Here is a 15,242-nt window from a genome sequence, read left to right on the forward strand (position 1 = left end):
GCTTTGTATTTCCTGTGCTTCGTGTAACAGTTAAGATAATGTACCTGGTCTAAAGAACAAAGTTCATTCGGAAGGGAGAGTGAAGGTCTGTGAATGGATTACTAGGAAACGGCACTCCAGCAACACAATACGAGGTGATGCTGTGACTTGATTCAGGAATTTTTAGTCAGTCTGCCTTTTTAGTATTTTTCAAAACACTCAGAGAAGGCTTTCATATGTGTAAAATATAGGCCACAGTTATCTAAACAATTACAATACTTTGCATTTTCCTGTTTTTATTTTACATTAAAGTGATTCCATCTTTGAATAAACACAATTTGTTTTTTCCTTCTGTCCTGGCTATAAATTGTAACTTTGTCCATCAGCATTTTCTAAGCCAACTTTCTACTGAAGGTATTTATTGTCTTCTGCCTCCAGGGTTTTGCCTGGAATAATTTCACTGCCACTATTAAGTTCCTTAACAAATACCCATGTTGCCTCACCATACTTCCAGCCAGTTTGTCTTGGACTTGATTAAAATAAATCTGGCAGTTACCAAAATCTCAATGCAGGTAACATCCTGAGCATCCTGATCTGTAAAATGGGGACAATAGCAGCCTTCTTCACAGGAAAGCCAGGAACAATTTTTATCCTTACAGAGTCAGAAAAGTCAAGAAAAGTGCTGTTTCTTTTGACAGAAAGAGATTCTACAAGGTTGTTCATATCACTGGATCTGAGATGTTGGGGACTGAATCTGGGACTTCCTCTGTACAAAGCGGATGCTTTACCACTGAGACATGAGACATTCATCTGGTTGAAAAACCCTTTGGAGTGCTATGAGATTTAACATTTAATCCCCTTTTTAAAAAAGGAGTTAATAGTCTCACTTCACATGATATGTGCACCGGGCTTATAACTGTATACCAGGCTTTTAAATGCTCGTTGGCCTGATCTTGTGCAGGCCTGATCTTGTGTAGGCAATAACAACCACTGCAGGAAACTTTCCAGGGAGCCCAACCTGGGGAGGCCAGGCAAGTCTGATCCATCAAATGTTGGAGGCTAAGCAGGGTCAGCCCAGCCCTAAGCAGGGTCAGCCCACTTGGAAGGGAGGCCTCCAAGGAATAACAGGGCCATGATGCGGGCAAAACCACTTCTGAATGTCTCTTGCCTGACAGCCAGACAACCCTAGGATCTCCTGGCGACATTACACACATGCCATACACAATAGATAGATAGGTAATCACTTTCTAGGGAACCTATCATAGTTCCCTCTCTTAGATTTCAGGCATGTGACAAATTACTTAGGTGGGAAGGCAGGCTAGCCAAACATTCTGAGGGCATGTTTTTTTCCCAAGGATTTATACAAACCAGTTTCCTAGAGAAAAGGGGTTATCGGGTTATTTGTAGGATTGCCAGCTCTGGGTTAGAAAATTCCTGGAAATTTGGGGAGGGGGTAGAATCTGAGGAAGGCAGCATTTGGGGAGGGAAGGGGCTTCAATGTGGCATAGAGTCCACTTTCCATGGTGCCCATTGTCTCCAGGTGAACTGATTTTCTGTTGTCTGGAGCTCAGATGTAATCCCAAGGAGAACTCCAGCTGCTCCCTGGAGGCTGGCAATCAGTTATCAGATCTGTGCATTAAATTGTTAGGTATAAAGAAACCCTTACACAAAGATAAGCGGACTGAATGTATCTAATGTTACTGCGTCTCATGTAGGTTAATAAATGAAAACTGATATAGCAAAGAGCTCCCTACCTCTCAGTCCCAGAGCATTATGCTATTTGAATTAATGGCATTTAAATTACCATAATTTTTCAAAGTAAAACATGCAACTTCATATTTTAAAAGCCAGACAGCCAACATTAAAGAACTTAAGTATTTTCTTGAGCAATTTAAGCTTGTTTCTCAGTTTCACTCCAACCCCTCAGACCACTTTGATGGTGTAATCTGCTCTAGACTCAACTTTGGCTGTGTATTTTGGCACAGACTCAAAAGCTAGAGGTTATTGTTTGATTTAAATGCCAAAATACTCACTGATAATACACTAGGAGCAAAGGATCGTTTTGGTCTTCTCCCTGGGCAGTTTGGACAGACCACCTCTCCCCCTCATCCACTTTTGGCCTTTAACAAAGGAAATGATCTCCCATCAAGATCAGGAACTCCAATTAGCCTGTTGTTGGAGTAATTGACTGATGAGGTTATCAGGCAAGAATTGCTACTGAGTATTAAATACCCCCAATATAAATAGTGTGTTTGAAGGACCTTTCCCATTTAACATAAGCTTCTAACGTTAACAGCAGCAATTATGTGCTCCAAAACAGTCACTTACCTCAGCTTTGCACAGAAGAGCACATTTACTAGTTCATGCAGAACTCCAAGAGTTATTTGCTATTAATAATCAGACATCATATCCTTTCCTCCCTAGCTAAAAAGCTCACATAAAAAAATGTCACTTATAACTCAATAATAGTAACCAATGTTAGACCAAGAAAGTTTTTAAAGAGAAACTTCAAGAGTTACTGGATGTTTGGAAAGCAGAAACAGGATATGCCCTTGTGATTTTAAGAAACCCGTGGCCTCAATTTTCTTAGGGAGAATATGTTTCTATGGTGCAAATGGATCAAGTGGTTTAGACAGATGTCTTCAGGGGCACGGTGTATAGAGACAGTGGCTTTTCAATTGAAAACATCTGGGAATATCCCAAGGCTATAACATTCCTGGTGGTGTTCCAAATCCTAGTGGCAACAATGGTTTGAAATTTGAAGAGCCATTCCTTCCCAAGCTATTGTTTAATTCGGTTGTATGCTGTAGTAAATCCCTAGAGCAAAAAACTAATTTTAAAAGAAAGTGGGGAGGACCTTAAAGTCCTATGCATCACAATTTATTTCCTCCCAGAGCCTGTTCTAAACAATGCCACATTCACTTTGCGGCCCATGTATAAAGTACACAAATTTTCTCCTGTAGCAGAATTTAGATTCATCTATGTATGAAAACATTTTTTATAAAAACTACCCTTTAACTGCGCAAATCAGATCTAAATGGTTTCTCCGTAGTATAGTCAGCCAAACTTGAAGTAAACTTTTGCCTGGAAGCAAAATGAGGTGGGGACACTGGAGTAGCTAGCAGACATACCTCATCTTCTAGAAGGCATGTCTTTCCAAGCGGCCCAAGTCCAACCTTCGTCTAACGGCTGGACTGCAGCCAGCATCAGTGGCCTGAACTAACTCCACCTGGGAAAATTCTGTCGCAATTATAGAATAACCATCTGCCTCTGATGAGAGGCCTACTCGTACCTGACCAGTATGGCTGAGCTCCTATGGACCCCATGGCTGAGACTAGGGTTTCAACTTTTGAGCTGTTATGCTCTCCTTGCAAACTAAACAAAGCCAGCGAAAGAACAACTCCTCCTCTCCTCAGGAAATACGTTTGGGGGAGAACACTCGGCAAACCAGATTGAAAACAGCTGCAAAAGCTGCAATGGTGAAACAGCTCCAGCTGTCTATGAAAAGCCACTGAGTAACTGCTCTCTCTCTCTCTCTCTCACTCACTCACACACACAATTCAAGTTCCCAAAGTTGAGCTGATGTCTGCCTTTTTAAATGGCACTAGTCCTAGCTCCAGCCCTCCCACACCAGACAAGAAAAAGAAGAGGAACACCAAAGCCCAGTGGATGCAGATCAAGCAAAGAGGCTAATGATGAGACCCCACCCCCAGGCAACAATTCAGCCTACCGAGATTTGTGCCACTGCCATAAAAATACGAAATTTGGAAGAAAGGTAAATGTAAGTTTTGGTCTTAATTGTGTTACGCCTAATGAACATACTGGTTTGGCCTCTTATGGTTTTGTTTATTATATAACTTGGTCAGAATGACTGGAACAATAAACTTTGACGTTTGACGCCAAAGGTCTACTTATCATTCAACTGTAAACGCCTACCAAACTCAATTTGGAGTTTTGAAAAACGACACGTGGGCACAGATGCTATGGATCCAAACCGACCAGCAGCCAATACCATCGCTTGGGAAAACATAAACGAACACCAAAGGGCAGGACTGATTAAAACAAATAATTTGTTTGTCTGTTTAAACAATTGCCTGCTGAGCAGGAGAGTCATATGGCAGGGGCCGGGGGAGCAATAAAACTCAATTGTTGTGTGAAGGTTGTGTGAAAATGCACATATAAAACAGTTGGTCGCAATAGATTCAAATACATAGTGAGCTCTCTCTCCTTTGTGGGTTGCAATGTAAGGCGTAAGGGTGTCATTGTCTCCCATCACTCCCAGATGGGACTATCTCGTTGCAGAGAAACAATCTCAGGGGTCCCATTGATTTGTCATTGTCATGAGTTAAAATTTCCATGAAAATAAAATGTTCCTTATGTTCATTGTTGTGGCGTGTCTGTATCTTATTTTGAAGGGATGTTTAAACATTACCATAGCGATCAGAGAGCGTTAGGGCAGTGGTTGAGAGTAGAGGAGTAAACTACCCCCCCCACCGGGCCTCAGTAAAATTGTCAAGCGTTGAGTGGTCCCCGGTGATAAAAAGGTTGGGGACCACTGCAGTAAGGGAACCTGCCAAACAGTCACAATATGGTCAAAGAATATTCAAGCTGCTAAAAAAAAACAAAAAAACAAAAAAACAAATTATGCTCTCAGTTTCCAGGATGGGAGTCGAACCTATAGGTGTTAGAAAGCATGTCTATTAATTTGTCTCTTAACAACAACACTCTTCCACACTCACCAACCACAGTTCTTTAGCCTGCATGTTCAATATCTTCAGATCAAATGGTTAAAATGTTTGTGCTGCGGGTCAAGAAAGAAAGTCACTTGGAAGTCACCAAAAAAAGGGTAATTCACCAGAACTTGTTTGTTATTCTGTTGGAAACTGGCATACTCCTGTTAGGATGTTCCCTCCTTAAAAGGTTAATTGAGCCTGCATTGATTCATTTGCTGTTAACACATATCCGTAAACATTTAAGGACATTTTAATTTTAGTTATGTGGATGTTTGCCAGTACTTTGATCTTTGAAAAAAGACCAGGAAGTTCCTAAACCAAATATGCTAATTGCACAGCTCCCCCAACATTATCTATCCATTACATTTCCATCCTATCAACAATTTATGGTGATATACACAGCTCTCCCCTCCTCTATTTTATACCCACAGTATAACTGTGCAAGGTGAGTTAGGCTGGAAAAGAAAGAATGACTGACTCAACATTACCCACCAAGCTTCATGATTGAATGAGAATCTGAACCTACATCTCCCCAGTCTAGTCTGGCACTAACCACGACATCGCATCACTTTTATTACAACAGTCAATGATAAAGAGATTCCATTTTAGTGTTTTACTTCGGACATACAAGTCTATCAAAGTGGATCTGAATATCTGTCCCACTTGCACAACAGAACTGCCATAAAACAGACCTAGAGGTTGCCACTGAGCATCCATTGCAGCGACCTAAGCAAAGGCAGTGTTTTACCTATATTAGGAAAAAGTCTCGTTCAGTTTGTGCTGCAATGTAATCTAGATAATGTGAGTTAATTGGAAGGAGTGAAGAGAGGGAAAACACACACAAGCAGAGTCTGGATATTGGGTCCTTCCCAACCTTGTGATTATAGCAGAGTCATATTTTAGGGAAGCTATTTTCCAGGGTGGTCCAAAATCCCTATTGGCCCCAGTTCGTGGAGTAACGATCATCATCCTCAGAATCTATTTCCCTTCTTTTGACTGTAAAAGACACATATTAGTGGTCACAAGATTGTGTGTACACTGCATTCAGACCCCAAACTGCTGCTTAAACAAATACAGGGCAGGGAAAACAAGGGGTTTGGGAAGTTTTGAACAAAACACCGTTAACAATAAAGTATACTGACTGTCCCAAAGTCAGGACAAAGGGAGAATTTAGTCTCTTTAGTCTCTGGGCTCTAATTTGGCTTCTCCAGGGAAGTCTGGATAGTGTTTGTGGATTAGAGCAGGCAAAAAAGGTCTCTGAGGGGTTCGTTTTGAAGTGAAATACATAGTGAGCTCTCTCTCCTTTACGGGCAGAAGCAGCCTTTCCTCACAGTACCGGCAGAAGTCCCTAAAACACAGTGGATCAAAGGTCCATGCCTGAAGGTGGCCACTCTTCTGCCAACTGCCCTCCTCACCGTTCCACAAGCTGTCCTCTCCAGAACCCCTTCTTCCACAGAAAAACTCTCCCCTCCTCAAAGGAAAAGAATACCGTTCAGTTCCTTCTCTCTCCCTTCACTTAATCCCTCTTCTCCTGTCCTGTTACCAGGCAACCTACTCAGGGTAGCCAAATCTGATCTGGGAAATACATGGAAATTTCAGGGTGGAGCCTGAGAAGGTCCCTAAGAAGAGCCAGCAGGGGAGGGGGGGGGGGGTCTTACCAGAAGCAGAGAGGGAAGAAGCTGGAAGTAAATATGACATGCCTGTGTCACTCAGAAGTGATGTAGGCATGTTGGGGACAACACTCTGGTTGGTGGGCAAAACATCTATGGTAGAATTGGGTTCTTATCATAGAGTTTTGCCCACAAACCAGAGTATCACCCCTCCAATGGGGGGGGGGGGACCGTGTCCATGTCACTTCTGGGTGATGTGGGTATGTCACATGTATTTCTAGCTACTTGCCTGTTTGGAGGAGGTTATCTTCATGCCTGTTTTTTTTTGGGGGGGGGATGATTTCTCTTTTTCCTGAGAACTCTGAAACAGAGAGGCTCTAAACTGGGGGATACTCTCCCCCCAACTGGGGACTGGCAACCCTGTGAGGTAGCCAAGGTTTTGGGGAGGAACTTCAATATGGTACAGTGCTGTACAGTTATAAAACAGATCAACTGATCCCTGTAGTCTGGATATCAGTTGTAATCCCAGGACCTCTCCAACTGCCTCCTGGGTGTTCCAAAAGCAAAACAGGATGGCTTCAAACTGAATACTAGAACAGAACAAGAAACCTATCCTAAAACAAACAATAAAACTTATAAAATAAAAAATGAGAGCAGTCTCTTCTTGTGTATTCTTTCTTTGCTTGTTCTTTATTTGTCAGGACTTCTTGATAATGTCTGTTTTCAGTGGGAAACAACTTTCCTCAGTGGGAAGTGCTCCAGTTAGTCAGTTTTCTTAATGCAATGGCTCACTATCCAAAAGCTTGTTTTAAACTTTCTTTGTAATTGTATACAAACGGCCAACAGCTCTTGACAATATAGGGAGAATGTGTAAATTACTAGGATGCTGTTGTGGTAGAAGTTCTAGCTTCCTGGGTGTTGGCAGCCCTATTACCCAGCCTGTGCAAAGAAAAAACAATCACCTCCCTCTGGAGGTGTTTCCAAACCAGTGTCTCCTAACCAGGACCCAGTAGGCAAGGTATTGGTGGCAGGTACACTCCCAAGTGGCAGCAGCTTGTTCTAAGCCCAATCCCATCAGATCTTGGAAGCTAAGCAATGTTGGCCTTGGCCAGCACTTGGAAGGGCAACATACAAGGAATACCAATGTTGTGATGCAGAGACAGGCAATGGAAAACTATCCCCAAACTTCTCTTGCCTGGCAGCCAGACCATCGGAAGGCTTCTTGGCTACATTACACGTGTGCCATACGAACAATGAATAAACAAGCATGGTAATTCTAAGATAAAAAAATTGTATGTGCCCATGAAGTATGTCTGAACCCCACTAAACCACTACATAGGGAAAAGCATAAAAATTCAGATAATAAACATGATTAAAAGGTTTATATCTGTAAATATTACTTCAGTGCTATGAGTTTCAAATATAAGGCCAGAAGTACTGTTGTGTTAGTCTGTTGCACCAAAATGAAACAGAAATCCCATTTTTCTCTACCTTTAGGATTCTCAAAGCAGCTTACAATCGCATTCCCTTCCTCTCCCCACAACAGACACCGTGTGAAGTAGGTGGGGCTGAGAGAGTTCTGAGAGAACTGTGATTAGTCCAGGGTCACTAGTGGGCTTCATGTGGAAGAGTGAAAAATTAAACCTGGTTCTCCAGTTTAGAGTTCACCGCTCTTAACCACTATGCCACACTGGCTCTCATATGGCTATGTCTACTGCTTGGGAATTCATTATGCAGTATAATACAGTTTTCAGTTATTTCAGTTTTTCAATTTAAACATGTCGTTATTTTTAATAATAATATTTAAAAAACAAGCATCACAAACGAGCAGTCAGTTAACAAGGCGGTGACAGCTGAATCTACATTCAGGGATTATGAACAGAACCAAGTCCATTTTTGCAGATGTGCTAGCTAGTTATCCAGGCAGTACCCTTGATACATGCCAGACACTTCATGCATGGCAATATGGATAAGAAATGGAATTAAATAATAGGAATATAAATACCTTCTGGACGCTAAAAAAAGTTGTTTTTCTTTTTGCGCAAACTCGAGAAGCGGAAATACTGACACTATGGAATGCATGGAATCTCCTTTCCTCTGAATACTTTTGATTTCAAGCTGCCTTTGGTATTGCCTTCTGACCTTTCCTGCATTCTGGCCTAAAACAAAACATCTGATCTGTTTGCACATCCAAGAAATCATTCCTACACATATTGTGGAACTACTTTCGGTTTTTTAATGCCTTGAGGATATTCCATTTTCCTGCACAACAGAACTAAATCCAACCTTCACAGTCACCAAGCTACTATTTTGGTGACAGTACACAAAACATTCAGGTTTGTTTGTTTATTTATTTATTCGATTTCTAGGCTGCCGCTCCTAGCAAGCTAGCTCACGGCAGTTCACAAAATAATATATAAAACATAAAGCAGATCTCCCAATATTAACATCCACAAAAAAGCCCAGCTTAGAAATGGCAGTAAACAATACATGATAAAACTCTTCCCATGCTTCAGCCCTCCGGTAATTGGTCCAGATGTTAACCAGTGGTTGATTGTCAAGATGGTCAAGGTGGCAACCAAGATGGGGGGGGGGGAGACCAGATCTCATGCCCTGGAGGGGCCTCCCCACCTGGCCTCAACCAAACACCTGGTGAAAGAGCTCTGTTTTGTAGGCCCTGTGGAACTCCAAAGAGTCCCATCAGGGCCCGCAGCTCATATGGGAGCTCATTCCACCACGTAGGGGCCAGGAACAAAAAGGCCCTGGTCCTGGTTGAAGCCATGAGCGCCTCCCGGGGGCCTGGAACCTTCAGCAGATTCATACCCATAGAGCAGAGTGCCCTACGGGGGCATAAGGAGGTAGGTGGTCCCGTAGGCAAATAGGGCCCGAGCTGCGTAAACCGGCTGCTGATGGTTAACCATTGGGTTAAATAAAACACTCAAATCTTCAATGCTAAACAAATGCAGGTATACCCTTGAGGCTTCTGTGGAAGCTCCAACTGTTCTGCAAGAGTCAAGTAATATGTTTTCCTGTGTTCTCCTATATACACTGGCTCCAGAAGAGACCAGTTAAGATTCTTACCTTTAAAGCCCTAAATTATCTGGAACCTTCATATCTGCAGGAACGCTTCTCCCCTCCAAAGGATTTACACTTGAGCTAGAAAAACCTGCTAAGGCAGTGGTCTACAACCTTTTTTAGGCTGTGGACCGGTGGGTGGGGGAGGGCGATCCGGTAGGTGGGGGAGGGCATGCGCAAACGCGCATGTGTGGCAGTTTCGCACATGCGTGGCTGGTCCTCGCATGCTCGTTTGCGCCAGGTGTGGTCGCAAATGCGCATGTGCGACATTTCCTTGCATGGACGCATGTACAAAACTGCCGTGCATGCACGTTTGCAGCAGTGCATGGGGGCAAACGTGCATGTGTGGAACTGCTGCGCATGCGCATTTGCACCGGCGTCCGTGCTTCCCTCTCCCACCCCTCCCGCAAAAAGAAGCTTGCCGGGCCAGGGAAGTTTCTCATTGCCAGGGGTGGGGAGAGGGAGCCACAGCCTGGTGCCGGGGCCTGGTGCTTGGTGACCACTGTGCTAAGGGTCTCCTAGCCCTAAGGAAATCAAGCTGGCTTCAATCAGAACCAGGGCCTTTTCGTCCCTGGACCTGGCCTGGTGGAACACTCTGCCTGATGAAATCTGAGCCCTGAAGGCTTTGTCGGTTCCTCAAGCCTTGCAGACAGAGCTGTTACGTCAGGTCTATGGTTGAGGCTAAAAGTAACCTCAGTAACATCAGATCCACAGGCCTTTCTTCTTGATCCCACCAGAATGAAAATCTGCTTTGTAGCTTTGAATGTCTCCCAATCACACATGAAGAAAGCATATGTATTTGTCAACCCAGAAGAAACCCAGACAGACATGCATTCTCAAGATCCTGCGGCCATAAAGGCATTCATCTGAAACTGTCCCATTATGCAAGGAAGCGACTCTGTTGGTAAAACTACTAATGCCTATAGGAAAGGAAAGAAGATTTTCAAATAACATGTGTTCAACAAGTGGTCTGGACTTCATGCTGTGGGTATCATCCAGATCCCAATGTCTTTATAGTATCAGCAAATAAGGCCTAAGAACAATGATTACATCTTTGGCTCCATCCATGGCTCTCGATTTAACTATCTACATATTTGGCTATGTTGAGAACTATAATGGTACCCCACTTTTGGAAACTCAAACCGTCTTACGGTTCTCTCTTCTCCATTTTATCTTCACAACTATCCTCTGAAGTAGGTTAGGCTGAAAGAGAGCAACTGGCCACAGGTCACCCTGCAAGCTCCCATGGAAGAGTGGAAATTTTAACCTGCATTTCCCAGGCCTTACTCCAGTGCTCCATACACAGATTCTGGTTCCCAGCACATACCTAATAGGGTGGGTTGGTGCAACAGCGCAGAACTCAAATGTCACATGGCATTATGATCACACTACATGTTTTTAAAAAGCCAAGAAAACAGTCTTACGTTGGTTGTGCCAAGCAGCCTGGTGCTATGATGTTGCACTTGGCATCGTCAGTCTGCAAGGCTGTGAGTTCCGCCATGCTGACCATCACATCGTTGGCATGACCTGGGAGTTTGGGAAGCACAGAGAGAATCTTCTCTGCTAAGGTATCACCATGATGACCAACTGCTCCTGGAAAAATGGTCCAAAAGGGAAATACATGAAGACAGCCAATGGTGATGAAAAGGAATAAGCGTTCAGAAGCCATCACGTCACAAAAAAGGGGAAAGAATGTCTGAATAATTTCAGTATTAAATTTCAAAATTAGCTTAAGAAAACAACCCTGTTTCATAGTAAAAATATAAAACCATGATAGATTCAGGTATTGGTCTGAAGCAGCAGAACAAAGTGTGAGTCCAGTGGCACTTCTGACAAAGTATGCCTGCACACAAAAGCTAATTTATTTATTTATTATATTTATATGATGTCCTCTCCTGTGACTCAGGGCAGTTTACATGGAATGTAGGGAACAAGGAACAATAACTCAGTAACCATGTCAAATGAATAACAGTAGTAACAGTGATAAAAGAGAACAGTGTTTAACAACATCAGCATTATAACATTTTAACAACATCAACATTTTAACAGTCTCATGGTTGGTCAGTTCAGGGTGTTATTTCATGGAAAGTGATTCAGGAGGCCCCGTAGATGTTGTTAGTTTTGGTCGACCTCAACTAAATGCCTGGCGGAAGAGTTCCCTTTTGCAGGCCCTGCAGAATTAAGCTAGCTCTGGCAGGGCACTGCTGGGGGCCAGGGCAGAGAAAGCCCTGGCTCTGGTCAATGCCAGGCGAGCTTCCTTAGAGCCAGGGATCACCAGCCAGTTGGAAGTGGTGGAGCGTAAAATTCTTTGAGGGGTGTACACAGAGAGGCGGTCCCTCAGGTACACTGAGCCCAGACCGTGTATGGCCTTAAAGGTGATTACCAAAACCTAAAAGTCTGATCCAGAATTTGACTGGTAACCAGTTCATCTTAAAGGTGCCACTGGACTCACACTTCATATCAAAACCAAGAATTTCAGTCCTTACAATGTAAAAAGACTTAATGTTTCTTTTATATAATCCAATTATTATACATCATCTTACTGTACTAAACTCAATAATTATTCTTCTATCTGTTATACACAATGTTTGACTGTAGTGGGGAAAGTGGCTAAATAATGATAGAAGTACGGAAATCACAGCACTTCATTTACAAAGGAATTGAGATCACAAAAGCTTAAAGGAAAGAGAACTAAAGAAATAAAATTTTGTCCTAACCAACTAATGGATGCTCAAAGTCACAATGGTAATGCCGTCACTCTGTGCTACAATTCAGCAAGCTACTGTCAGCCAATCCAGTCCTGGACATCCCTCTTAAGATAGCATTTAGAATCACGGAATAACAGAGTTGGAAGGGACCTCATGGGTCATCTAGTCCAACCCCAGCACTATGCAGGACACTCACATCCCTATTGCTCATCCACTGCAACCTGCCACCCCCTTGATGGATTTACAATCCATCTAGCTCCTATTCAGATTGAACACAGGAAGTAGCCTTAAATGGAACTTACACAGCTCTGTAGGACCTGCAAGACAAGCTCTTCTGCCAGGCTTATGGTTGAGGCCAGCTGGGACAAGTAAACAACAACAAAACATCAAAGCCCCCCCCTTGCTGCAACTGTGGTAACTGGCGTTTACGGACAGCCCTTCTTTACTGCTGCCCCCTCCAATGAGAAGAACAGGCACTGGAGACCCACTACTTACTGGCCAAGCCAAAAAGATCATGCCTACAGTTTATATGGTCATTGATTTTAACTTTTTAAAATTGTTTTAATGATTTTAATTGTATTATTACACGCATAAATGCTGTAAACTGCACTGAGATGCCAGGTACAATAGGAGTGGTCTAGAAATATAATAAATAAAAATAAAAATTGCTGACATAATTCTCCTCTCTTCCATTTTACCCTCACCTCAACCCTATGAAGTAGGAGGTTAGGCAGAGAATGTGAGAGTGGCCAAAATTCAGCCAGCAACAGCATTCTATGGCTATAAATGTGAGCCTGGATTACCAGATTCTAGACCAAGATGAGGGCACTAGCAGTTCATGCAGTATACATTCTCCCCTGACTTCTGAACCGTGGAAGAGTGACAATGTAATCTCCTTACCATGGAGCAATGAACAGCTGCCTCACTAGTTCAAGATATGGACCAACACCATATATTTCCTCCCAAGTAAACGGGCACATAACTATAAACTTGCTGGCATTCTTAACAAAGATGACAAAACATTTCCACATTTGTTTGCATACAATGTTAATCAACCATCACTGATATTACACCTCTCTCTCCCATGCTCCATGGTTGTTAAACTATTGTTGAAAAATTATTGCACTTAAAAAAACCAAAGAGCACCCCAGCATTCAGATTTATTGGTCTCTTTGCACACAAACTCTCATGAAAGGGAACCTTGTCTTCTGTGGCCTAATATTCTACTTTGATTGATGAAACATCGATCTTAATGTTAACTGAGAAGAAAAATGTGGAAGAATTGGAGATGCTTCTGATTTAACACTTGAATCAATATAACAGCACCAGAAACCTTGACAACTCTGATTCCGGGAACGAGAGCCCCGTATATAGCTAAGTTCTAGTGGGGGAGAAATGGCACAGTACAGAAAGCATAGGGTTCCATACCACACAGCCAGGCATTTGGTACCTAAACACCTATGGCTAATCTGTGCACAGGCACTCTAGAATAAGTGTGCTTTCATTTTAGTACATATATGGAATTTTCTTTCAGTATTTAACCAAGGTTTTTGGACACAATTATAGCATTTGTACACCAAGTGGTTGCTGCTGCTGAGCGTCTTTATAGCATTGGGTTTTTGTCAGATCTTGTAGACAGTACTGTTTGAAAATTGATACTTTGCAAATTTTATAGCCCCCCCCAACACACTTCTCAGTTTTATTGCGATGACTGCGTATATAGAAGGCCCTATAAACTATTCTGTCATTGTTGCATATACAAGTAAGTGTTCTAGGATTCATGGAATACCTGCAAAGATTTTTAAAACACCGGAACACACCCAAGTCTCAAGAGCCTTACCTGTCAAGTCTAACGTCCTGTCTACAAAAATAACAGAGGCTTTACTCTGGGCAGTTTTCCGTCTGGTCTTGGCTTGGGAATAATTTGCTAGATCCCCTGCAATGATCCTGCTCAGTGGCCCAACAGCAAAACATTCCTCTCGCACACTTAGATACTCAAATAAGGTGTTCAGGCCAGAGGCCAGTGTCCTGATCTCAAGCTGCAGCTCTGAAGACAAAGAGGAAAACTCAACATCGCTCAGGGTAGCAAATTTCTTCTTGTCTGGTCTGCCATTATTGATCTGAGCCAAATCCTGAGCCATCAGAGGGAAAAGAAAAGAACAGGCAGGCACGACGAAGAGGTGGGGTGAGATAGGTGCCAGAAACAAAGCAGCATACTGCACCTCTGCGGTGTAGTTCATGTTACCCATCCATTGGCAAAGCTTTTCTTCGAACTGCTCAAAAACCACTCGGCTGCCACCTTCAGCCTCAGCACCACCGGAGGCATTGTGAGCCTGCAGGTGCACTGCATGGCTGACGGCCGTGAACACCACGGTGTACTGGAAATGACTGAGACTCACAATGTCACGAACAATGTCCACGGTTCTCCCTTTCAGCAAGGTGCTGACCACAAACACCGCCTTGGGCTGCTCTGCGCCCCCAGATTCAAAGCTAGAAAACTCTTTGACGTTGAGAGCCCCGGCTTGCAGCAGCCGCCCGGCTCCTCCCCACGTCCAGTGCAGGCTCTCGGCGCAAGCAGAGTCCATGAAAACGACCGCCCGCTTCACCTTGGCAAACACGCGCTCCCAAGCTTGCTGGCAAAAGGATGACAGCCCCGCGGGCGCAGCGGGAAGGGAAGAGGCGGCCGACATAACGGGGAAGAGCGGATTTCCCTGAAGGAAGCAGAAGCCAGGGCCAGAACAGCCCGTCAGGGGACCCAGGGCTCTCCGGTGCGCGGGAGGAAGCCCGCATATGCCACGCCAAGGCAACCGGCACGCGGAGCAGAACGCTCCGGCTGTGTTGACAGCTACACGCCCACGCCCATTCGGCAGCTGTCGCGCGCTTGTGACGTACTTCCATGGGGCGGGCGCTGATTGGCTCTTCAGAGGGAACCCGAGGCGCCGGATGTTGAGGTCAACGAATCTTTGCCTGGTCGAAGCGCGTAGAAAGGGGGCGGTGTTTTAAGCGCCGCTCCTGAAGACGAGGCTCCCTGGTTGTTTTGGTCCTCCATCCCTCCTCCCGTGTGAGAAGACAGTGACAGTAGCCTATCGGAAGAAGTATTTCAGTAGGGATGCCATACCTGGAGACTTTGGGGATGG

General features: G+C 43.8%; 1 protein-coding gene across 1 annotated transcript in view; it reads right to left on the reverse strand.

Annotated features, from left to right (window-relative positions):
- Nucleotides 1-14,981, reverse strand: part of SCFD2 (sec1 family domain containing 2) — a 188,747-nt gene extending 173,766 nt beyond the window's left edge. The window contains exons 1-2 of the mRNA XM_077301978.1: nucleotides 13,946-14,981; nucleotides 10,822-10,990 (exon numbers count right to left, since the gene is read on the reverse strand). Coding sequence (XP_077158093.1) covers nucleotides 10,822-10,990; nucleotides 13,946-14,795 — 1,019 coding nt within the window. The 5' untranslated portion in view covers nucleotides 14,796-14,981. The remainder of the gene's footprint in view (nucleotides 1-10,821; nucleotides 10,991-13,945) is intronic.
- Between the last annotated feature and the right edge of the window lie 261 nt (nucleotides 14,982-15,242).

Source organism: Paroedura picta, chromosome 10, assembly GCF_049243985.1.
Source record: "Paroedura picta isolate Pp20150507F chromosome 10, Ppicta_v3.0, whole genome shotgun sequence".
Lineage (NCBI taxonomy): Eukaryota > Metazoa > Chordata > Lepidosauria > Squamata > Gekkonidae > Paroedura > Paroedura picta.